Source organism: Chelonoidis abingdonii, chromosome 13 (assembly GCF_003597395.2).
Source record: "Chelonoidis abingdonii isolate Lonesome George chromosome 13, CheloAbing_2.0, whole genome shotgun sequence".
Classification (NCBI taxonomy): Eukaryota; Metazoa; Chordata; order Testudines; family Testudinidae; genus Chelonoidis; species Chelonoidis abingdonii.
Genome location: NC_133781.1, coordinates 25,998,454 through 26,023,431, shown reverse-complemented (window position 1 = coordinate 26,023,431; position 24,978 = coordinate 25,998,454). Strand labels below are relative to the sequence as shown.

Genomic DNA, 24,978 nt, shown 5'->3' with positions numbered 1-24,978 from the left:
AGGGCCTGCCATTTACAAACTAATATAATCTGTATTTAGCTCTGCTCTATGCTAATAAAGTGCCATCATCACCCCCATTTAATCAATACAAAGGAACTGGCAAAATCCCCTGTTTGTTTAAGTTTACCAGCCATGTCTGGTTTGAACAGTAACATTTCATTAATTCCCAGCCTGGCAATTCACAATAAAAAGTTCAATGGACCTTAAGTATCAATTAATCATCCATCCATAAGAGAAGCCTGAAGAATAAGAAAGTAAGATCTCTTCTACATGAAAATCTTGCTGGTAGCAAGCAACATCAAATTAATCCCACATGTTTCATTACAAGAGATCACATCTGTTCATACTCATGAGCAGGGCACTATCAATAAAGCTTATTCTCTTAGACTTTTTTTCCCATTCTGCATCAGTGTTATTGAGAAAGCAGAAGTATGTGACTGACATGCCTCTATAAATTCTCTTTCTTCTTTCAGGTCTTCACTGACATTTTAGAAAACTTTTCCTAATGTGATCCTGATCAGGGGAATGCCAATCCATAAACCCCTGAAACCAACACACAGAGAAATCAATATTGCACAGAATATAAGGCCACACGGGAATGAATCCCTTCACCTGGGAAAGGAATGAGCCTCTGAAAGTTTGATGTTCATATGATCTTTTCCAAACCAAGACCAGACCCACGAAAACTTCTGAGGTTCAGCTAGCAGTTCCTGGCACCATATATAATCAAGTAAACAGAAGAACATAAACCTTAGAAGACAAAACATGAACAAAAACAAACAAAACTTTCCTTTCATTTCTTTCATAACAACTTAAAGGTAACAAGATTTGCTAAAAAATTCAAAACCTCAGAAGGAAAGTTACTTTTTAAGAGAAGCAGCATGTGGGCTATTATTAAAATTGTTTTTCTTTTCTTTTATATAAAAAAATCTCCAATCCCAAACCCTCCCTTGACTTCAATTGTGTCTGAATTTCCTTTCAGTTTGGTAAACACTAGCATTTTCATTTTTCAGCTGAAAATGGAGGTCTCCTCCAAACTCCTTTGGGACCTGGGTGGCCTCTTTGCAGAGCCCTGAGCTTGGGCTGTACAAAGAGGTGAAATAGGACAGGAATGAGTAAAGGTAGCTCATGATTGCTTGCACAGGAATATGTAAAACTCCTTTTCCTCATAAAATAATATTTTTTCCCTCAGCACATTATCTCACAATCATAAATTAGAAATGAAGAAATAGGCTAAATGATAAACATATTCCCTTAAAATGTAATGACATCTAATGTAAATTAAAATTAGAAATGTTTTCATATAATTTCATTTGGAAAATGAAAAAAATTCAACTGAAAGTTTAAAAAGAATATTTTTGACAGTAATGGTGATTCAAGACTATTAAGAATATTTTTCTCTGAAGTGTTTAAGGATTATTTGTAACTTTAATTTAGGAATGTAAAGAAGTTAACTTTTTTTCTTTTGCTGTACTATTAATGTAAAAAAAAGATCAAAGAAAGAAAATAATTGAGATTCAAATTTCATTTTTAAGCAAAAATGACAATGTCTTCATGAGTTAATATTAATCCTTTAATTATGAATTTCAAAGGTTTAAATACTTTCTGTGACCTTGGCTTTAAATAATTATGCCAAGTGGAGCTTTCCTTAAATTCAAAAAAGATTCTGAATTGTTGATCATAGCCATTTAATGGCTTCAGGATGGCAGATTTCCAATATAATCCTCAGAATGCTGTTTAAAATTATGGACCAAGAACCTGATGCAGGTAAATGAAATGTCAATTTCACAAAGACCATTCGAACAGTATATGCATAGTCTTATTTTTTGTTGAGTCGTAACATTTTGTAATCAAATGTGGAATTTACCACACTAATACATGTTAAAATATTTAAAACAACTGTATGCTTATGTACAGACATGGCCTATTTTAAACATCAAGTAGTTTTCATTTTTGTTTAGGACGATGTTTAAACGTGTCCTTTGATGACAATTATTTTCTTTTCTGAGGAACTGAAAATATTATAAAATAGATTTTAAAGTCTTGGTGATCTTTTCTAGATAACGATATGCTGATTACGCCATTAAAAGCTGCAGCAGGCTAGTTAAGAATTTATTCCTACTAAATAAGAATCCAATAATGGTGATATTTTTAAAACAAGAAAAAAAACAAACCTCAATACAGAATAAGACTCTGATCTTGCAAACTCTTACCAACAAGCTTAACAATATTACTACAAATAAGTGACATTTCAGTGAGATTACTCACAGTAGAAAAGTTAAGTATGTACATAAGTGTTTGAAGGAACAGAGCCATAGTTATTACTCTATCTGCATTGAACACCTAATCCTACAAACATGCACATGAATAACTTTAAACATATGAATAGTCAGATTGACTGCAATGGACCTGAATGAAGTTACTCACATGCATAACTGTTTTCAGGATCAGGCTCTATATTTAGGCTGGGATGTGCAAAGGAGCTTAAGGAACCTAGTCACTCATATCCCATTGAAACTTGGTCACCTAGCTTCTCTCTTTTGAAAATCTCAACCTTCAATGTTACAGCTATCTATACTAAAATATCTAGCAATATCCTATTTTCTGACTTGGTTCTTATGACTACATACTGACAAAAGATATTAAAGATTTTGCTTTAATTTGGCAGTACAGTCACCAGTACTGTGAACTGAATATCTACAAGACTTGTGATTAGTCTCTGCAGCACCAAACTAATTGAACCACTCCCATTAACAGTCTAGGGCCTGGTCTACACTACGCCGTTAAATCGATTTAAACAGCGTTAAATCGATTTAACGCTGCACCCGTCCACACTACACTGCTCTTTAAATCGATTTAAAGGGCTCTTTAAATTGATTTCTGTACTACTACAAAACGAGAGGAGTAACCCTAAAATTGATATTACTACTTCGGAATAGTGTTAGTGTGGACGGAAATTGACGTTATTGGCCTCCAGGAGGTATCCCACAGTGCACCACTGACCGCTCTGAACAGCAATCAGAACTCAGAAGCAACAGGCCAAGGTAAACAAGGAACAGCCGCGAAAAACTTTTGAACTCAATTTCCCCACAGTTGGCCAGCGTGAGCTCTGACAGCACAGGTGACCACGCAGAGACTCATCAGACCACAGGTAACCACATGACCAGAATCTCCTGAGAATCGAAAAAAGAGCACCAGACATGGACCGAACACAGAGTTACATCGATAACTGATCGCTATATGGAGAGAGGAATTCAGTGCTAACAGAACTCTGTCGACAAGACGGAAAATGAAAAAATATTTGAAAGAATTTCTAAAGTCTATGACAGGAAAAGGCCACTAGCAGGACTCAGTGCAAGTGCGTAGTAAGTTAAGGAGCTCAGACAGTCATACCAGAAACCAGAGAAGCAAACGGAAAGGTCTGGGTCAGGGCTTAAAACATGCTGCTTCTATTACTGAGCTGCATGCAATTTTAGGGAGCTGCGCAACTAGTACCCCACCCTGGCCGTGGATTCCAGAGGTCGTGTGTTGCTATTATCTAACAATCTTACTTAAAAAAAAATCAGATAATGAAATGATGGATTTGCGGACAGGGGAATGAGATGCACGGGAGCGAAGAGCTGTGCTAGTAGCACACAGCACTCGTAGCTCCCAACAGCCAGGAGCTTTTATGTGACCACCAGATTACCCTACCAGCTCCCACCCAAGCACACTAGCCCAGACAGTGAAGCCATGGAAGCTGACCCTATGTGGTGTGTACCTTTGTAAATATCAAACATGGTTTAAAACAAGCGTTTTAATTTGATTGATTGCCTTCATAGGCTTATTGACTGAAGTGATAGCGCTGAGTTTTTCTGCGTACATTTGGACGAGAGCAGGAATCTTCCCAGCTAACCAGCCCGCGGATGTATGCGGGTTGGGGGGGTGGAAAGTAAGGAGGCGGTGATTCCAGTGATCTTACATGGATTTAGCAGCCATGCCAGTGGGGGCAAGGAGTGGAAAGAGGAGGGGGGGATTGAGTTCTCATTACAGGAATCAAGGCATCGTTAGCGCACTGTGTAATATATGAAGGCTGCCACGAAGTAAACATAAGCTGCTATACCATGGACCGCAGTGGAAGACGAATTTGAATGCCTGACCTGCGTCTGTGAAGATCTGCAACACCAGTAAGCCAGGCTACTCAATATTTAAACGTGATGCAAATGAGACCTTGTATGTGAAATCACATGTGCATGCTTAAGTGGATGTGTTATCACTCTGCAAAAGAGTAGAGCAATTGTGGTAAAAAGTTATCTTTTACATACCTCTCTCCCCTGTTTTCCCTCCCCAGCAGCGGGCCCACAGTGTCCGGCCTCCCTAACCCCATCCCCAAGGCTAGCTCAGATAAGGTAGAGGATAAGGAACGAGAACGCAGAGATGAAATGTTCTCAGAATCAAATGGAAGTAACCCGCAGTGAAAAGAAGCTCATACAGAATTGAGTTGGTATAGAACAAAGTGATAGGCAAAAGTACAGGAAAGATGCAGTGAACGGAGAGATAGAGAGACGCTCGATGAGAAGTGGCGGCAGGAGATCAGAGGTGTAAGGCAGGAAGATTCAAGCCGGTGAGTGAGATGCAAACGCAATGAAGCTGCTGCGTGAATCAAACTGACAATCCTCTGACGCATGGCTTGTATCTTCAGTGAAGAGCAGCGGGGTCACAGAAGTGACCGCTGCAGCCCTATGTGTAAGAAAACATGTGGGGAAGGCTTTCTGGCACGACCCTCTCCACCCCTGTGGACAGTCACACCAAAAGGGTGTCATTACGTTGAAATGTGCTTAATGGCCTTCCTTCCCTCCTATCCTCCTCCAAACCACAGCGGCAGGGATACCTTGATAATTCTCTGCCTCTTTTATAATTACTTTTAATAAAGAATACATCCAAAGGGGAGGGTGGGTTGCTTACAGGAATGCCTTTTATAAAGAATACATGATTTTAAACGACACTGAATGACTTTTAATAAAGAATACATGATTTTTTAACCATATTGACTTTATTTCCTTCACAAGCTATAAGCAAAGGGGAAGGGTGGGTTGCTTACAGGGAATGAGTCAATCAAGGGGGAGGGTTCATCAAGGGACAAACACAGCAGTCACACCGTACCCTGGCCCGTGCTGAACTCGTTTTCAAGGCTTCTCTGATGCACACCGCCTCCTAGTGTGCTCTTCTAATCGCCCTGGTGTTCTGGCTGCTGGTAATCAGCGGCCAGGTGATTTGCCTCAGCCTCCCACCCACCATAAAGTCTCCCCCTTACTCTCACAGAGATGTGAGCACACAGCAAGCAGCAATAACAAAGGGACATTGGTTTGGCTGAGGTCTGAGCGAGTCAGTAATGTGCGCCAGCGCCCTTGTAAACGGCCAATGCACATTCTACCATCCTGAACTTGCTCAGCCTGTAGTTAAACAGCTCCTGACCACTGTCCAGGCTGCCTGTGTATGGTTTCATGAGCCATGGGATCAAGGGGTAGGCTGGGTCCCCCAGGATAACTACAGGCATCTCAACATCCCAACGGTTATTTTCTGGTCTGGGAAGTAATTCCCTTGCTGCAGCCGTTTAAACAGAGTTGTGCTTTTGAAGACGCGAGCGTCATGAACCTTCCGGCCATCCCACGTGGATGGTTGGAAACGTCCTTGTGATCCACAGTGCTTGCAGCACCATTGAAAAGTACCCTTTGCGGTTTATGTACTGGGTGCCCTGGTGCTCCGGGGCCAAGATAGGGATATGGGTTCCATCTATGGCCCCCCACAGTTAGGGAATCCCATTGCGCAGCAAAGCCATCCACTATGACCTGCACGTTTCTCAGAGTCACAACCTTTCGTAGCAGCAGCTTAACGATTGCTTTGGCTACTTGCATCACAGCAGCCCCACAGTAGATTTGCCCACTCCACATTGATTCCCCACTGACCGGTAGCTGTCTGCCGCTGCAAGCTTCCAGAGGGCTATTGCACTCGCTTCTCCACTTGTGAGGCTGCTCTCATCTTAGTATTATGGCGTTTCAGGACAGGGAAAGCAAGTCACAAAGTTCAAAGAAGTGCCCTTACGCATGCGAAAGTTTCGCAGCCACTGCGAATCGTCCCACACCTGCAAAACTATGCGGTCCACTAGTCTGTGCTTGTTTCCCGTGCCAAAATCGGCGTTCAATGGGTAGAACCTGCCCCATTACCAGCAGTAGCTCCAAAACGCAGGGGCCCGCGGTTAGGAAGAATTCAGCGTCCATGTCCTCATCGCTCTCGTCGCCATGCTGCCGTACTGCCACCTCCTCTCCTGCCTTTGCAGTTCATGGTTCACCATAGACAGCATGAGAATGTGCGAGGTGTTTACAACGTCCACGATAGCGTTACTGATCTGAGCAGGGTCCATGCTTGCTGTGCTATGGCATTTGCTCAGTTCACCCAGGGAAAAAGGCGCGAAACGGTTGTCTGCTGCTTCACAAAGGGGGGTGAGAGCTGTACCAGAACCACCCACGAAATGATTTTCCCCATCAGGCCCTGGGCTCTAAAACCCAGAATTCCAAGGAGAGGGGGGAGACTGAGGGAACTATGGGATAGCTACGGAACAGCTACCCACAGTGCACCGCTCCAGAAATCGACGCTAGCCTTGGACCATGGACGCACACCATCGAATTAACGTACCTAGTGTGGATGCGCACAATCGACTTTATAATATCAATTTTATGAAACCGATTTTAGCTAATTCGATATTATCCCATAGTGTAGACGTGGCCTAAATTTCACCCAGAACATAAAGGTTGGATCCAATCTCAGATGAGTAAATGGATACAAGAAAAGCTGAAATATGTATATGAAAGTTCTTTCGTGCCAATGAGCCAACAGTCTAAGGGAAATGATGATGATGTTAGCTGACAACACTGGTAAATGATCACATAAATACATCTAAAGGACAGGAAATGGAGAAACGTACATAGCAATTTTAAAAAGAATTTGTAAAATGTTATTGAGGAAATTCAAAATACCATCTTTTATAAGCATGACATTATTTAAAATGTACAGAGATTTTTGAATACACAGTTTTCTAAAATATTAGTATCAAAACATATAATTTACCCTTTTTTATCTCTATATCACATAACAGTGAGGTTTTCACACTTCTATCAGAGCTCATTTCTTTGTGTTCCTGTCCTTAAGTATTTCAAATCTTGCTGATTTGCATAAAAAACACCTACTCACTGCTGAGTGAAAGTGAAGCCCATAAAAAGGAGTCAACATTCAGCCAAAAACAGACATACACTGAGTCATACTGTGAATGAACTGGTTAAACATAAGGTGGGAGAAAACACCCGTGTGTTTTAAAACATGAATCCCCAAACTTAAATCATTTCACACCCCTCTTCCCAACCTTCCCTCCTCCCCACTCCACAAAATTGATCTCTAAGTCCTTACTTACTAAAACAAAAACAAGCACACAAAAGCTTTCCCTTTTATACTGAAGGCAATTTATATCCAGATACTTGTATCCTGAACTTTCCCCCTTAAACTGTTTTTGACAGAGCAAAATACATGGATTAATAAAGTAGGATCTCCCTTGTCAACCCCGTCCTAATCAAGAAAAAGTGATAAACTTCATCCTGGATTGAAGCTGCATTTCAAATCATGCTGTTATTCTGGTCTACCATTTCCCCCTGCTTAAACTACTAGATTGGTGTTTTGATCCTACTGCTACTTCTGTTAACGTGTGGCACTCTTCTGGGGAAGAAGGCTAGTCAAAACAATAGTAATTATCATCATGAAATCTGCATTTTGTTATCATAGAAGCCTTTCATTCAAGGACCTCAAAACTCTGAGCCCCTCCAGCCTTGAATGCCATATGATTCGATAAACTGATCTGTAGCAGTTTCCTTTATTTAAGTGATCTTACAACTGTTACTGATTTGTATTATTTGTTACAGAGTGTGTCACTTCGGATTCATTGTCCCTCATTTGCTCTGACCTAACCAGGTTTGTGTAGTTCCATCATATGGATTTCTTACCTTTTCCAATGTCATCTCTGTCTCTGCAGCATGTGCCCTTTTCAGGTCTAAGGCCATCTTTTCCGACTCTGCTTTAAGCTTATTCACTGTAGTCTCGTGATCCCGCGCAGCCCTCTGCTTTTCTTCTTCCCGCAGAAGGCTAAGCTCTACCAACTGTTGCTTCCGCTGAGCATTTACTTGAATAAGCTCTTCTCTCAGCTTGTGGATTTGGGCCTCCATATCATGGACAATCTTAAATTGAAAAAAAAAGAAAAAAAAGAACACTTTTTGTATGACTTCTCTGATCAGACTATCATCTAGGATGGGGAACAAGCTAGAAGAATTCCCTTTCTTCCCTCCCATCAGAATTCATCTGCACTTTAGGATTCTCCCTCTCTCTTTTACCCTGACTTTGCCTTCACACACAAATGGAAAAAGCTTCCTTCTGGCCAAAGTTTGGATGGAGGCTATCAGCAATGTCACAGCAACCAGCAAGAAAAGCCTGCTTTTGGGCCAAAGTAGAGTTCCAAACTTAATATCCACTCACCCTCCCTTTCACTCCACCAAAGAATCAGCTTTACCATTCATTTTGTTCATTCTTCCAGTCCTGGCTTTGTATCTTTTCCTATACTATTTCCTCTCAATCTCAGTGTGCCATGCCCCCACTCTCTTATTAAAATCCCTTCTTAAGACACGTCTTCAGTAAAGTCTACACACACAGGATGCAGCTCCAGAGCTAGCTAACACTGTTTGTGAACCTGTCAGGCAGCTAGAGGATACAAACATGTGATGCCCAAGGCAAATTTTTTTAGTGTATGTTAAAAAAAGATTTTTCTGTATTAACAGGATTTGGGTCAACCAGCGCTTCACCCACCATAAATGAAAATCACTTATAACTGATAGTTACTGAGTGTAAACCATATTCCTGGCTAGGGCAGAGCATCTAAACAATGACAATAACTTGTATCACATTGAAACTTAAAGTCTTTGGCAAGGTAATTGGAGGAAGATGGCCCTGGATATTATTCTAGATTTAGTTATGATCTGATAAAGTGCTCATGACAAAGGTTAGCAAGGGCAGCACAATTAATAGAAAAATACTGAGCTCAAAACTAAATATATCAGTCCTACTGTTCATAAAACCACCCTAGTTACAGACATCCAATCCAAGAGAAGAACAAAAAAAGTAGATATCAAAAAGAAAATAATGCTATCAAAATCACGAAAAAATTCCTTCCTTAGAGGTTTTTAAGGTCAGGATTGACAAAGCCCTGGCTGGGATGATTTAGTTGTGGATTGGTCCTGCTTTGAGCAGGGGGTTGGACTAGATGACCTCCTGAGGTCCCTTCCAATCCTGATATTCTATGACTGACCAAAGCAGCTTTGGTGTATGATATGAAGCTTGGTAAATTTGGGTTCTGATGAAAAGTAAGTTTGAAAAAGGAGCATTAACCATGAGACCTCTGCCACTGATTTCCAGGCACTGAGAGGCAAGACAACCCAACAGATCCCAACTATCCTGAAGGAATGTAGCCACTTAAACAACAGCGTTCTAGCCCTTGTAAGACTTGTAGCCTAAAACCACACCCTGAAATGAACAGGTAGACAGTGCAGACAATGTAGCTAAGCATATTGACTTTCCTCAATTGGAAGACAGGCCACTGTGTTTTGAACAAGATGAAGCACCTAAGGGTTCATAAAAGGCCACATAAAAGAGAGTGCATTATTGTAATCCAGACTGTAGATGGCAAAGACATGGGTCACTGTGGCAAGGTCTGCATCTGAGAGGAAAAATGACTGGCTGACTGCTAATAAAAGAAGACACAACACAGGACCATCATTATTTACATACCAAGAAGCCATGAAGAATTTAACAAAACCTCAAGGCTCAGAACTACATTGATAAAGGTGCAGGCACAGTCTCTCTTTTCTCTATGTGAATTCCCAAAACTAGCAGCAACACTTCCATCGTGGCCAGATTCATTCCCAGCCAATTCATTCCCATGCATCTCCAAATCTTGGTTAGACTTAAAGAACGCACAACAACAGATGACAGAGGTTGATGAACTGCCAAGACTCATCGAACTTGTCTCAGGCAAGGGATAACATTTTCAAAAGTAGCAGAGTGACTTAGGAGCCTAAATCCTATTAGGTCCATTTGAAAATTTTACAAAAGAAAGGTCCTCAGATTCAATAACACAGTACTTACAGCCCAGGATTTAAGCTTCGCACAGCTCTGGCATTCAGAGGATGGAAATTACAAAGCCACAGTACTAACAGTCTTGTAGTATTTAGTGGGAGGCATTTAATAGGTACCCCTTATATGTAACTTATTTAACTTATGTTTGGGGTCAAATTCAGAAGTGACATACAAAGGGTGAAAGTTATATGTCTGTAAGTAAGCTGCAGGGATCTAAATTGTTCTAACTTACACTTGGAAGAGGCTGAAGGTATAAGTTATGGTAGGAGTTGCTACTTTAGATTTACAATTTCTTACACACTGTTCAGTTGTTTTTTACAGCAATCTCACTCTTTTCCAGCTCCTCAGAATATAAGTTTCACAAAGTTAGACTCATCTATCAATATATGATTTATATCATTTTATGCATCATCTCTTGGGGTTTTGAAAAGGACATATTTGCACAATTTTGTAACCTTTTGTGGCATTACTTGTTTCAGTGAATAAGACTGAATAAAGTGATCAGTACACGGCTTCAGACATCTAAGTCATAGCAACACTGATGAACGCAGTGAGTTCTGGATAATCCAGGGATTTTTCAAGATAATTAAGACACTGACAACCTGGCTCCATTTGGATAAAAAGGAATTGTGGGTAACCAAGTGCTATTAATCTAGGGTTGTACTATATTTCTAAACACACAGTGCTTCTATTAAAAGAATTTTTGTGATGTGAATTCTTGTTCCATCTTCCTTTCCCTGGTCTGTAATTTTCTAAATGTGAATTTCTTTCAAAAGATTCATGATTTCAGCTAAGCTGTGCATTTGATATTGTTCAATTATTCCTGACTTTTGTCTATCATATGTTGAGTTCCTTTAGAAGATAACAGATTGTCTCCTTGGAAGCGAAGTACAAAGTAATAGAAGATAATGAGAGACATACAAGAATTGCATTCTACTATTCTTTTATTGATTTAATAATTTCTAGTAGGTTTTTCATCTTGCTACTATAAAGTAAATTTTTTCTTATTTTAAGATTACAATACATGCCATAATGAACCAACATTTTTTATTTAAACATAGTTTTGAACAAGAACATTTTCACTGAAAGATTATAAACTCTGTGTGCGCGTGTGTGTGTGTGTGCGCGCGCTCATAGGAAACAGTTCACTGGGATCTATTCACATACATGTCATAGCAATTAGATTTTAAATCTACATTCAATAATTACTACACAAAATAATTACTACTACTAAATGCTGCTATCATTCAAATGATTCAATAGCAGAACTTTAGAAATGAATATTTACATATAAAATATTACTATGATTTTCATTGTGAAAAGTACAAATAGTCTTACTGTAATCATCTTGAAATTATCTATTTGAATTCAAGATTTTACAGCTAAAGTTTGGTGAGAAGCTTCATAACCAGATTGTGTTATAAACTGCCCAAATGAATTCTGAATGGTTTGGAAGGCTCATGGTTGCTTTTAGACCTCTGTACTACTTTTCTCTTCAAATACTTCATTCCTAAAAGGTGTGTGTATGTTACATGTTTATACTGTAGCATCTACAGTCATCTAAATAAATAATGTTTAACATTCTTTCATAATATCTGAGAACTATATTAGCATCTAGAAGACTTTTGAAGAAAAAGGAAATGCTCCATTCACAAAAGTACTAGACAATCTAAGTACATTTCTAACCAAAGTTGATAACTAAATCGTATATACTGCATTGTGCACTGGTGTACGCCCCCAAATTCATTATTCTAATATAAGTATTAACCTTTCTTGGAAAGCTGTTATACAAGATTGTTTTTTGTTTACAGACTTTGTTGATTATTCATTGAATTATTCCCTTTGTGTCAAAGTTATACATTTTCTGTGTATGTGTGTAGAGAGAAAGTATATCGTGTGTGTGTGTGCGCGTGTAGAAAGTCCATTATTTGTATGCAAAAGTATGACCTACTAGCTACACATGTTAACTACATCTGCATTATTTCACACACATCTACATCAGGGGTGGCCAACCTGTAGTTCCAGAGCCACATGTAGCTCTTCAGACATTAATATGCGGCTCCTTGTATAGGCACCGATTCCGGGGCTGGAGCTACAGGCGCCAACTTTCCAATGCGCTGGGGGGTGCTCACTGCCCAACCCACAGGGCCTGCCCCAACTCCACCTCTACCTGCCCCCTCCCTGAGCCTGCTGTGCCCATCTCCTCCCCCTTCCCCGAGCCTCCTGCACACGATGAAACAGCTGATCAGGAGGAGCGGGGAAGGAGGGGGAGGCGCTGATTGGTGGGGTTGCCAGTGGGCAGGAGGCTCTGGGAGTTGGGGTGAAGGGGGAGGCTGCTGATGTGTTACTGTGGCTCTTTGGAAACGTACATTGGTAAATTATGGGTCCTTCTCAGGCTCAGGTTGGCTACCCCTCCTTTATACTATGCAATCTGCATTCTTTTCTGTTTTTTTCCTCTGTACATGGTTAACTTTTTTAAATTACATTTCTTTACATACTAAAACAGTATACAATCTATCATATGCCATTTATAATTATTTCAGAAATTTGTTATGGCTTCGAGCTAAAACTAAATTTTAACAGTGTAACTGGCTTTTATTTGAATGAAGAAATGTTATATTGGTGAAAATAGATGGTTGTAGCCAGCATCACAAGATATTTACATGCCAGATGACCTTGATGCTTCAACCACCATTCTATAGAACATGTGTCCATGTTGATAACAGGTTCTGCTTGATAACGATCCAAAGCAGTGCGGACCGATGCATGTTCATTTTCATCATCTGAGTCAGATGCCTCCAGCAGAAAATTGATTATCTTTCTTAGTGGTTTGGGCTCTGTAGTTTCCGCATCATAGTGCTGCTCTTTTAAGACTTCTGAAAGCATGCTCCACACCTCATACCTCTAAGATTTTGGACGGCACTTCAGATTCTTAAACCCTGGGTTGAGTGCCGTAGCTATCTTTAGAAATTTCACATTGGTATCTTCTTTGCATTTTGTCAAATTTGCAGTGAAAGTGTTCTTAAAACGAAAAACATGCGCTGGGTCATCATCCGAGACTGATATAACATGAAATATATGGCAGAATGCAGGTAAAAGAGCAGGATGCATACAGTTCTCCCCAAGGAGGTCAGTCGCTACCAGCGGGTAGTGATCAATCTAGCAGGGATCGATTTATTGTGTCTAGTGTAGATGCGATAAATCAATGCCCAATTGCTCTGCCGTCAACTCCGGAACTCCACCACTGCCGAGAGGCAGAAGCGGAGTCAATGGGGGAGCGGCGGCAGTCAACCTCATGCCGTGAGGACGCAAGGTAAGTCAATCTAAGATACGTCAGCTTCAGCTACACTATTCTCGCAGCTGAAGTTGAGTATCTTAGATCGATTCACCCCCTCCAGTGTAGACCAGGGCGTAATTTAAAGGTCCAGAAGCCTTCTTTTGCAAGCAACATTTAAGGTGATAACCAGAAAATATCTACTTAGAAAAATTATCAATAACTTTTGAAGTGAAATCAGCCCTACTGATGAAGCCTGCATGTTTCATCTCATTTAATGTATTCCAAAAAACATCAACTTTGATCATATTCAGACCTTTCTTTATCCACTTACTAGAAGGGAAGGCAATATAAACAAACGCAAGCGGCTATTATATAGGGTAGGTCAGCACATCATACGATATTATAAAAGACTCCAGTTCAGAACTGACATCTGAAATTCTGTAACCTCACTAGGTCTTAGCACAAGGGGTGGAAAGAGAAAATAATGATTTGCAACTCTAGAAACCGCTGCTTCTCTGTCTATGACTATCTCACAGAGACTTTGCTTGCCTTCTCCTGGTCAGATGTTAAACATGTTGTCAAGTCATCTTAATTAATGGCCTCTGTTTCAGAACATCCTAGAATCAAAAGAGCGATAGTATTACTGGCCAGAAGTGAGGAATGCCATAGAGTAGTTTGTGTATAACTCAACTAGCTGTAAGATTATATGCGTAGTTTCTGCCTCTTTGTGTCTGTTCCTGCTCAGTGATATATCACTTTGAAGAAAATTAAAATTCACTTATTCATTAAAACAATTCAATGTACAGATTGTCAGCTGATTCCATATGGAGATATTTCATTTGTTTCTAAGCATTGTTAAGGTGCTCTGATACCATGGTGACAGATGTGGTAGACAGAGTGTTGCTCATCACACAGCAGATTGTTTGAAAAAGGCCTATCAAACATGGCCAAAGAAAAGACGGTCTGAGGTCAAAACAACCCTCAGTTTGAGGGCAGAAAAGAAATTCAGGGAATACAAAACATAGCATAGGACCAAAGTCACAGGCTGTAACCTGACAGAAAATATGTCAGTAATCAATTTACTAATGATGCTATTCTAATGCACATAACTGTACAAGGTACATCCACTGACAGGACAACATTCCTAGAGGAATATGGACTATTCTGTCCTGGTCAATGTACCGAACCTTCAGATATTTAGTGCTAAATACTCCAGAAATGACTTCAGTTGAAAATAAGAGTTTACAATGACAAGTTGAATGGCCTCAATTTGCTTTATTAGTAAATGAAGCTTTATTAAGTACTGAGATATAGTTAGAAATAGTAAAGTTGTTCTCAACTACCTCCAAAAAATATGCAATGTATCAGGCACAAGAGAACTTTTTAAAAAAGTAAACAAAATGCCATTTGTTTGCAGCTATCAGCAAATACAGAGTATATCCATAACAACTTCAAATGCAATCACTTTTGTTTGTGCTTAAAACAAAATTAATTTATATAAAGCATGTCTTACCACTATGGTTATCACTTATCACTCTGGGTTCACTAAGTCATGCTAAAAAGACTGAAAACCTTACTCCTGTTGTATGGATTCTACCTGAATAAGGACATTGGGAACTAGGCCAATGAGCCCAATCCTTGAATCCTGCTGAACTCCATTCAGTACTTCAGGAGCCAAGAGTAAAGGTGACTTTATACTATCTTAGTGACTCACTGATCTTACAGCCACCTGAAAGCCATTTGGCCCTTGTGCAACTTAGAGCAGCTTCAAGGCTGCTCTAAAGTGCATCCAGATTTCCATAGTCTCAATGGATCACGCCATAGTAGCTGTCCAGGCACATCAGCTACCCTGGGGCTGCAAGGATAGGTGCAAGGGTGATCACTGCTGTTTTATAACACTTGCACTTTCCCACGTCAGAGAAATCTTCCGTTGTCCGGTTAAGCCAAGTTTATGGCCTCTTTGCACCATGAGAGTGACACAAAGGGGCTGCAGTAAGGCTGAGGATCTGACCATACATGTTTAAACTACACTCTATTTCTGTTCTGAAAATGCATGACTTCTCAAACTCTAAATGACTTGGTTTAAACAATTTTAAATTAATAATAGTTAAATGATTAAACTTGAAGAACTGATTTGAATGCCATATTTTAAATATAGCTTCATAATTAACTTATTATCTCCATTTTAATCAATGGTATTTAAAAGATTTTTTATACTAAGTCAATTTCAATTAAAATATGTGGAAGTTTTATTATCTACTTTTACTTGTGACTGGTAAAATTAGAAACTTGTCAATAGGCCGAGCCCTTAAATACAGTTATGTATCCTGAAGTTTCTTATCTATCTATATATGAGAGACTGTACTCTTCAGTTATGATGGTTCTAAATAACCTATCAAAGCACTAACAAATGCAGACTATGTGGAAGGAGTTGCTGGCCCGAGAGACAGCCTTGAGTCATAAACCTCAGCCAGTCATCATAATTCCAAGGGAAATTTTGTGTCAGATTAGTTCAGGGGTGGGCGATAACTTTTGCAGAGGGCCGCTCCATGAATTTTGTACATCGTCGTAGACCCCACATTTCTACTATATTAATGGAGGGGATGTGGGGTCGGGGAGGGGATTTGGGTGCAGGAGGGAGCTCCAGGCTGGTGCTGAGTGTTGGGGTGCAGGAGAGGGTGAGGGGCATGGGCTCTGGGAGGGAGTTTGTTGCAGGAGGGGACTCTGGGCTGGGGATTGGTGTGCAGGGTCCTGGAGGGAGTTTGGCTGCAGGAGGGGGTTCTGACCGGGGCAGGGGGTTGGGATGTGGGAGAGGGTGTGAGGTGCAGGCTCTGGCTGGGAAGCACTTATCAGAGGTGGTTCTTGGCCAGTGGCGCAGCAGGGCTCAAGCAGGCTGCCTGCCTGCCGTGGCCCCATGCTGCTCCTGGAAGTGGCTATGGCTGGCTGCTGCTGGCATGTCTCTGCAGGCCCCTTGGAGGGAGCGGGGCTGTGGGTCTCCATGAGCTGCCCGTGCCCACAAGCACCACACCTGCAGTTCCTATTGGCCGGAAAGTGGCCAATAGAAGCTGTGAGGGCGGTGCTGGGGGTGGGGGCAGCGCGCAGAACTGCCTCCCCTGCCAGGGCCATGCAGAGACATGCCAGCAGCAGCCGTCCGCTTCCGGGAATGGCGTGGGGCCACGGTAGGCAGGCAACCTGCTTTGAGAACGCAAGGGGGCAGCCAAAGAGCCTGGCAGGCTGGACAGAAATGTTTGATGGGCCAGATGCGGGCAACGGGCCATATTCTGCCCACTCCATGGTTAGTTAATAATATACAATGAAAAAGGGAGACGGAAAGGGGAAGGAGAAGAGGACAGGGATAAGGATTTTTTTTCACTGGTGATAAAAGTTTCAGTTGCATATTTAGAAGATATACCTACAATATAATGTCCACATACAGGAGCCAGATTTCTTGAACAGACATTTGACTTCCCATTTCAGTAACAACATATGTTTCACTGTAGAGTTGACAGGCTCTCTGTAGCCTCCCATACATAAAAGTAATCTAACTCCTAATCATTAAAGGTGAATACAAATAAGATGGCAACCTGAATGAAGTGCAAATACACAACAGTTTAAGGTTAAACACATTCATTTTAGCGCCTAATAAGAACAGCCATTCTGACCATACTGGGTCAGGCCAATGGTCTATTTAGCCCAGTATCCTGTCTTCCAACAGTGGTAGGTGCCAGATGTTTCATAGGGTATAAACAGAACAGGGCATTTTTGAGTGATCTAATCCCTGTCATCCAGTCCCCGCTTCTGGAATTTGGAGGTTTAGGGACACCTGGTACATAGGGTTGCATCCCTGTCCATCTTGGTTAATAGCCATTGATGGACTATCCTCCAGGAACTTATCTAATTCTTTTTTGAATCTAGTTATACTTTTGGCCTTCAAAACATCCGATGGCAATGAGTTCCACAGGTTGACTATGCATTGTGTGAAGAAATACTTCCTTTCGTTTGTTTAAAACCTGCATCTTATTAATTCCATTGGGTGACCTCTAGTTCTTATGTTATGAGAAGGGTAAATAACACTTTCCTATTCACTTTCTACATATCATTCATGATTTTATAGATCTCTATCATATACTCTATTAATCATCTCTTTTCTAAGCTGAACATCCAGGTTTTTTACTTTCTCCTTGAACAGATGCTGTTCCATGCACCTAATCCTTTTTGTTGCCCTTCTCTATAACTTTTCCAATTCTAATATATCTGTTTTGAGATGAGGCAACCAGACCTGCACACATGGACACTGACTAAAATTCCCAGAAAGCAGAGGCTTCTACAGAATATTATCTTTCACTGTCTGTCATCTGGGTTCTTCAGGACTAAATCGTTTAGGATTTTCATCAACATTGTCAATAAAAATAGCATGACCAATACTAACTAGTTCCTTAGCAGTACCAGTTCCAGTGAGTACTACCACAATCTGATCCATCCAAGAAAACAATAATGTATAACCAAAGGTGAATAGTGAAAAAAACTTGCAGAAACACAAGCAGGGAACGCATGTAAAGCATCACATAAAATTAAAAAAACCCAAACCCTACAGGAAATGCTGCTTGTCAGTGACAGTCAAAAAACCACAGGAACACTTTTTACTTCCTTCCCATGCCTAGAATGAAACTCTCTGTACTATATAGAGATATTCCAGTGCAAACAAACAAAAAATGCTTAATTGTGCATTGAATTTCAGAACAGGAGATCTTAGTCAAATTTCTATTCCTTAACTCTGATTACGTTATTCAGTAAAGTGTAGACGTGCTACAGAGAAAGACCCTGAAGGAAGTCCACTGTGTCACTCAACCTTGATTTAATCAAACTTATCAGGAAGCAGGGTTGTTAAGGCTCTGTCATAAATAGATAGCTAAGGGTTAATGTTTCTTTTACCTAAAGGGTTAACAAAGGGAACCAAACACCTGACCAGTGGACCAATCAGGAAACTGGTTTTTTCAAAGTCAGGGAGGGAGTTTTTGGACTCTGAGCTTTTGTTTTCTCCGGTCAGCTTGAAGAAGGTTCTTTTAATCATCTTCATCTTCTGTTTCCAACTGTAAGTACAGGTAGAAAAAACAATAGAGGCTTTATGTTGTTTTGGGTGTATACTTGTGTAAACTTGCTGGAATGTTTCAATTGGTATCTTTGTGAATACAGACTGTTTATTCATATTTTCTTATAAGCCAATAGCCTGCTGTATTTGTCATCTTGATCAGAGTTTATATTCTTATGTCTTTTCCTTTTTTTTTATATATAAAGTTTTCTTGTAAGACTTGTTGAGTTTTCTCCCTTGGTTAGGTTAAAGGAACAAGGGGAGGGAATTCTCTTTGTTTAGATCTACGGAGGGTAAGCTCGGCAGCACCAAGGGAGTTGGTGAGAGAGGTGAAAGAGTAGGATCAATCTCTGGTCTCTTGTATTTAGGGTTGTCTCTTTGTGAAGAAGGAGACATGTTCTCTGGTATTGTTGATATCGTGATGTAAAGAGATTGCATCAATATTCTCAGGTTAAGCCCAGAGAGGAAGTCTGGGAGGAGACGGGAGGGGGAAGGGAAGTGGTTTATTTCCCTTGGTTGGAGACTCAAAGCATCTGAGTTTTGGGGGTTCCCCAGGGAAGGTTGGGGGGCTCAAAACCGTACCAGGCACGGATTCCTGGTTGGTGGCAGCGAGATAAGATCCAAGCTGGTAATTAAGCTTGGAGGTTCATACTAAGCACCCAGATTTTGGACGCTAAGGTCCAGATTTGAGAGAAATGCTTATGATAGGCTCAGAAGGAACAGAAGTCTGTTGTCCAAGAAAGATGGCCTTGAGGGATGTAAAGTGGAAGAAAACAGGATTCAGAAGGAGTGAAGGGACAGAGATATGCTAATCTATAGGTATTTCATTTATGCATACAGAAGGCAGTAATAATAGTTGGCATTTACATAATGCCTCCGATTGAAGCATCAAGCCCCTAAGAGAACAGTAACAAATCAATGTATCCAACTTCACATATTAACTTCTGATGTGATATGAGATGCTGGGCCGATTCAATAAAATCAGTTAATATCTTTATCACAGCAACTTAGACATGTCTCTTTCTTCCAGCTCACCAATTCAATTATAGCAAGTGTTTAGGAAACTCGGTAACATTGTCTACAAAAATGAAACATACAAAATGCTCTTTAGTAAAAAATGTTGATAAACTTCTTCTGTGTTGGGGGGAGGAAAAAACATAGTAGTGGTATTGTTCTAGATAATATCATATAGAGGGATGAAGTCCTGTACCTTCTTGTATACTGTAATCAAAATATCCAAATTCTCCTCCTAAAATTATCACCAGGTTAACGGTTTATGAATTTTCAGCTGCAATTCAGTCCTTGTTGATCCAAGCAATAAGGACAGAAATGTTCTTGCAGGAATGAACTCAGTGACCACTGAAGGACCCTAAAATCCCAAAGATGCTCTTGCTAGAGGAATTTATTTTCACCTGAAAAACAGGAAACTACAAGAGATCTATGTAAGGCGCTGTCTATTCAGCTTTCTGGTCCACGGTTATTGCTAATCCTAACAACACCAGGCACGTGTGTCCTCTGTGTCCAATGCAGAGAATATTTTCCTATATTGTGCTCTAATCCCTTTCCTTCTGTCTTTCACCACCAGCAGGAACTACATTACTCCTTCACCAGAGACCACACCCCTAACTCCCCAGTCAAACACTGGAAAAGTTCTTTCCCCACTCAATGCAGATAATGCTTCCCCCACCAACACACCTTGCTACTGCTAATTCTTCTCCATTCCTGTCCTGGCTTCCTGATGCAACCCATCTCCCTACTGGTAGTTCAAAACATGCGAGACCAACTTCAGAACTGGGTGTTGCGGGAGACAGGCCATATGAGTCACCATCTTGGGGCGGAGGTTTAAAAGCATTTCAGAAGCTGGACAAGTCTTTTTCTCATTCACTTTAAGATAGCTTGTAGATACATCTTAATCTCTTAAGTGATTCTTTGAACATTTTAACGATGCTTTCATTGAAGTCAATAGAGCTTTGCCATGAATGTCAAGGAGAATAAAAACAGGCTGTAAGCTTGCAAGCATAGCAGCATTTGTGACATCAAGAATACCGCTAGAAAGGTATTCAAAAAGCCATCTTATTATTTAGCCTGAGTTTGTCTTCAAGAACTTATTCAGCCTTTTCTAAACAATCAATTGCCTTTAACAGACAAAATCCCTTTTGCCAAATATTTGTGCTCATGTAAACGTCCATTTCCTTGCAAAAAGCAACAATGAGTCCTGTGGCACCTTAAAGACTAACAGATGTATTCACCCACGAAAGCTTATGCTTCAATACATCTGTTAGCCTTCAAGGTGCCACAGGACTTACTGTTGCTTTTTACAGATCCAAACTAACACAGCTACCCCTCTGATATTTATCCTTGCAGTTTCACCAAGAGAAAAAGCAACTATTGCATAATGTTTTTGCTTTAGCATATGTATGGTTAACAGTAGCCATATTTTACCCTAGAGGCGGTTACTTTTCACTGGAGGAATGCAGTAATTCAGATGTTCATAAATCAGTGTTCAGAGTTTATAAATCAGTTTGTATAATGTAAAACAAAGCCATGAAGATTAACCTTGATGGCGTAACAGAAGTGGCAGGTTCTCTACAATCACACAGTTGAATGATTGTTGCCCCTCTCATCCCCCAAAAAAGTTATGTCAAAATAGGACAAATGGTAACCATATTTTCGCAAACACTTTGTTATTAGCATTTAGCTTTAGTGTTGAGATAAGAGGGAAGGTCCTCTCAGGGATCAGTAACTGCTTAAAAGACAGTAAACAAAGGGTAGGAATAAATGGTCAGTTTTCAGATTGGAGAGAGGTAAACCATGGTGCTGTTCAACATATTCATAAATGATCTGGAGAAAGGGGTAAACAGTGAGGTGGCAAAGTTTGTGGATGATACAAAATTACTCAAGATAGTTAAGTCTAAACTGACTGTGAAGAGCTACAAAGGGATCTCACAAAATTGGGTAACTGGGCAACAACATGGCATATGAATCAATGTCAATAAACGCAAGGTATTGCACCCTGGAAAACATAAAACAAATAAAAGGAAGTTCTTCTTCACGCAGCGCACAGTCAACTTGTGGAACTCCTTACCTGAGGAGGTTGTGAAGGCTAGGACTATAACAGTGTTTAAAAGAACTGGATAAATTCATGGTGGTTAAGTCCATAAATGGCTATTAGCCAGGAGGTATAAAGAATGGTGTCCCTAGCCTCTGTCTGTCAGAGGATGGAGATGGATGGCAGAAGAGAGATCACTTGATCATTGCCTGTTAGGTTCACTCCCTCTAGGGCACCTGGCATTGGCCACTGTTGGTAGACAGATACTGGGCTAGATGGACCTTTGGTCTGACCCAGTACGGCCGTTCTTATGTTATGTTCTTATAATCCCAACTACACACACAAAATGATGGGATCTAAATTCGCTGCTACCCCTCAAGAAAGAGACCATAGAGTCATTGTAGATAGTTCTCGGAAAACATTTGCTCAATGTGCAGCAGCAATCAAAAAAAGCTAGCAATGTTAGGAATCAGCAGAAAAGAGATAGATAATAAATATCATTATGCCATGGTATGCCCACACTTTGAATACTGCACGCAGTTCTAGTTGCCTCATCTCAACATATATAAGAATTGTAAAAGGTACAGAGGAGTGCAACAAAAATGATTAAGGGGATGGAATAGCTTCCATATGAGGAGAGATTTAAAAAGATTGTGACGTTTCAGCTTGGAAAAGATGACTAGGGAGGGATATGACTGAGGTCTGTAACTTCATGAATGTGTAAAGAAAGTGAATAAAGAAGTATTATTTACTTCTTCATGTAACATACAAACCAGGGGTCACCCAATGACATTAACAGGAAGCTGGTTTAAAACAAATAGAAGGAAGTACTTTCTTCACACAACACACAGTCGTTGTCAGGAGATGTTGTGAAGGCCAAAAGTATAACTGGGATAACTTCCTGGAGGCTAGGTCCATCAATGGTTACTAGCCAAGATGGTCAGAGATGCAACCCAATGCTCTGGGTGTCCCTAGCCTCTGACTGCCAGAAGCTGGGAATGGATGACAGGGGATGGATCACTTGATAATTACCATGTTCTGTTCATCCCCTCTGAAGCACCTGGCATTGGCTGCTGTCAGAAGACAGGATACTTAGCTAGATGGACCACTGGTCTGACCCAGTATGGTCATTCTGATATTCTCGCAAAATCCCAATTCCCAGTGTCGGGGTTAATATAGAGGCATTCAATTATCTCTCAACATGATCTTAGTTTTTTTCACCTTTGCAAATATCTCTCTGACATCTCTTTTAAAAAATGTCTGGTGGGACTTGTAAAGTAAGGTGTTTTGATGCTAACTTACATATTTCCTCCATTAATTTTAATAGTATTAAGCTGCTTACAAATGTCAAAGCTCTTCCATGAGATACTTTAAATTGACTGCTTGGAAATTGTATACACTCCAAAGACTGTTTAACTACTTGTTGTGAATTTGTTAAAGGGGCATCCATAACTTCTATAACATGTCTTCTTTTGTATAATATCTTTACCTGCGGTCAGTTTTTTACCATCCTACACAGTGAACAAAGTTGTGGGCTTAATGTAGCCTCTTTCTTTTGTTCTCAAACTAAGTAATTCTCTCTTCTTTTGTTTCTCTTCTCTTGCATTTTATACATAGCCCCAAGAAAGGGTTATATAATTATATACAACTATATACATATACAGAGAGAGATGAACATGCTGCATCTTGTCTTCCTTTGCTCTGCACCTTAAGCATTTTCTTGAAATGTGATTGAACTGTTGACACATGAAGAGCAGTAAAGAGGAGTTATCACCTGCTTAGCTCCCCCTCTTTTTAATTCATGGAAGAAACTATCCAAGGCACTCCTGTAATTAAACCTTCTTTCACAACATTTTAATAAATAATTTACACACTAATCTGTTTACTACCTCTAATTTATATACCTGAGTGTCAAATTTCCTTTTGTATGCTAGTGATACTTTATTCCTTCTTTTCAATAACACCTTTAAAGATGAACACCTAAGAGCCCAATAATCAAGATGTCTGTTAACTATTAAAATTAAGACCTTTATCCAGCAATACATCAATATTCTTCAGTCACCTCCTATGTGATACACCTATTTTAAAATTAATCTAGATTCTTGTTTTTAAAAGTTTACATATTAGATTATTGTCTATTATCACAGCTAAAGACATATCGTTCTTCACATTTTAATGTTTTTTCATAGAACAGCAATGAAGCAGCACTGGGAGACATGTTAGAAAAGGAGCCTGCGACATTCTATTTGTTACTGGGTTTTTTTTATACTTTTGTTCTCCATTAAAAGTCAAAAACATGCAGATTGACACTGCCAGCTACTCTGTTCTTTTAGTTTTTAAATGTGCTTTACAATTCATCATAATATTCTATTTAAAGCTCTTACGTAAAGTAAAGCTCAGTTAACATCTCTGGCTTAGTTTCTCCATCTGTAAAATGGGAAGTTGATGACTAGCTTCTTTGTTAGTAAAGTATATTGTTTTAGCTAGTGAGCATACTTTTCTCTCTGAAGGTGATAGGAAATTAATGCTCAGATGTTCCTAATGATTTCAGATTTTCAAATATTCCAACATAGTGCATGTTTGTGCTGCTCCCCTTTCCAATTGCACCTCTAAAATGTCAATTTATTAGATTTTGTAAATTTACTTTAAATATAGAATTCACAGTTTTAGATACCATGTATTTGGGGATTGCTAGAGGACTTTCATTGGTGTGAGCCAGAACAGATTAAACATATTGCTAATACAAGTTGTGTTTGGCCCCGAGAGAGGGCACTGGTTATACTGCCTGTGAGAAACCAGCCTTCCTTCCTTGCCATTGGCTAATGACAAAGTAGTACTGTCAGCTGTACTAAAGGAGAAAACATACTCTACCCATTTATCCACTTAACTGGGGGAAAGGTGCTTAATGAGTGACTGGAAGACAAAAAGATAAATGGACGTAAAACAGAAGATTCTTGAACATGTTAAAAAGGAAGGACACCCTAGGATTTCTGCTTCAAAAGAAATAAAAAGTATAGACAGCTAAAGGGCTTTGGTGTCATCTTTTCTGTGCTGTAAATCATTTAAACAAGAGAGGCATGCTCTCTTTTTGACGCACTGAAGAATTATTACTAAAATTACTTATATAGGCTCAGATCCACAAACGTATGGGCCATAGTTGCATAAATGCACATGGAACTACAGAAATATGATGTAAGTCATACTTCATGAACTTGTGAGTCAACAATTTTAGAGCCCAAGGGTGTTTTCCACTGACTTCAAATGAAACTGGATTAAGCCCAGATTTGGACAGGACAAAACACAAGACAAGATTTCAGGTAAGGAAATGTGGAGACTGATGATAAGAAGAAGGTAGTC

The 24,978-nt window shown here is 40.0% G+C and overlaps 1 protein-coding gene across 3 annotated transcripts in view; it reads right to left on the bottom strand.

The window, feature by feature from the left end:
* CEP112 (centrosomal protein 112) overlaps positions 1–24,978 on the bottom strand; it is a 285,142-nt gene that overhangs the window by 79,657 nt on the left and 180,507 nt on the right. For all 3 annotated transcript variants that reach the window (XM_032776336.2, XM_075071883.1, XM_075071884.1), the window contains one exon: positions 8,028–8,258. In XM_032776336.2, coding sequence (XP_032632227.1) covers positions 8,028–8,258 — 231 coding nt within the window. The remainder of the gene's footprint in view (positions 1–8,027; positions 8,259–24,978) is intronic.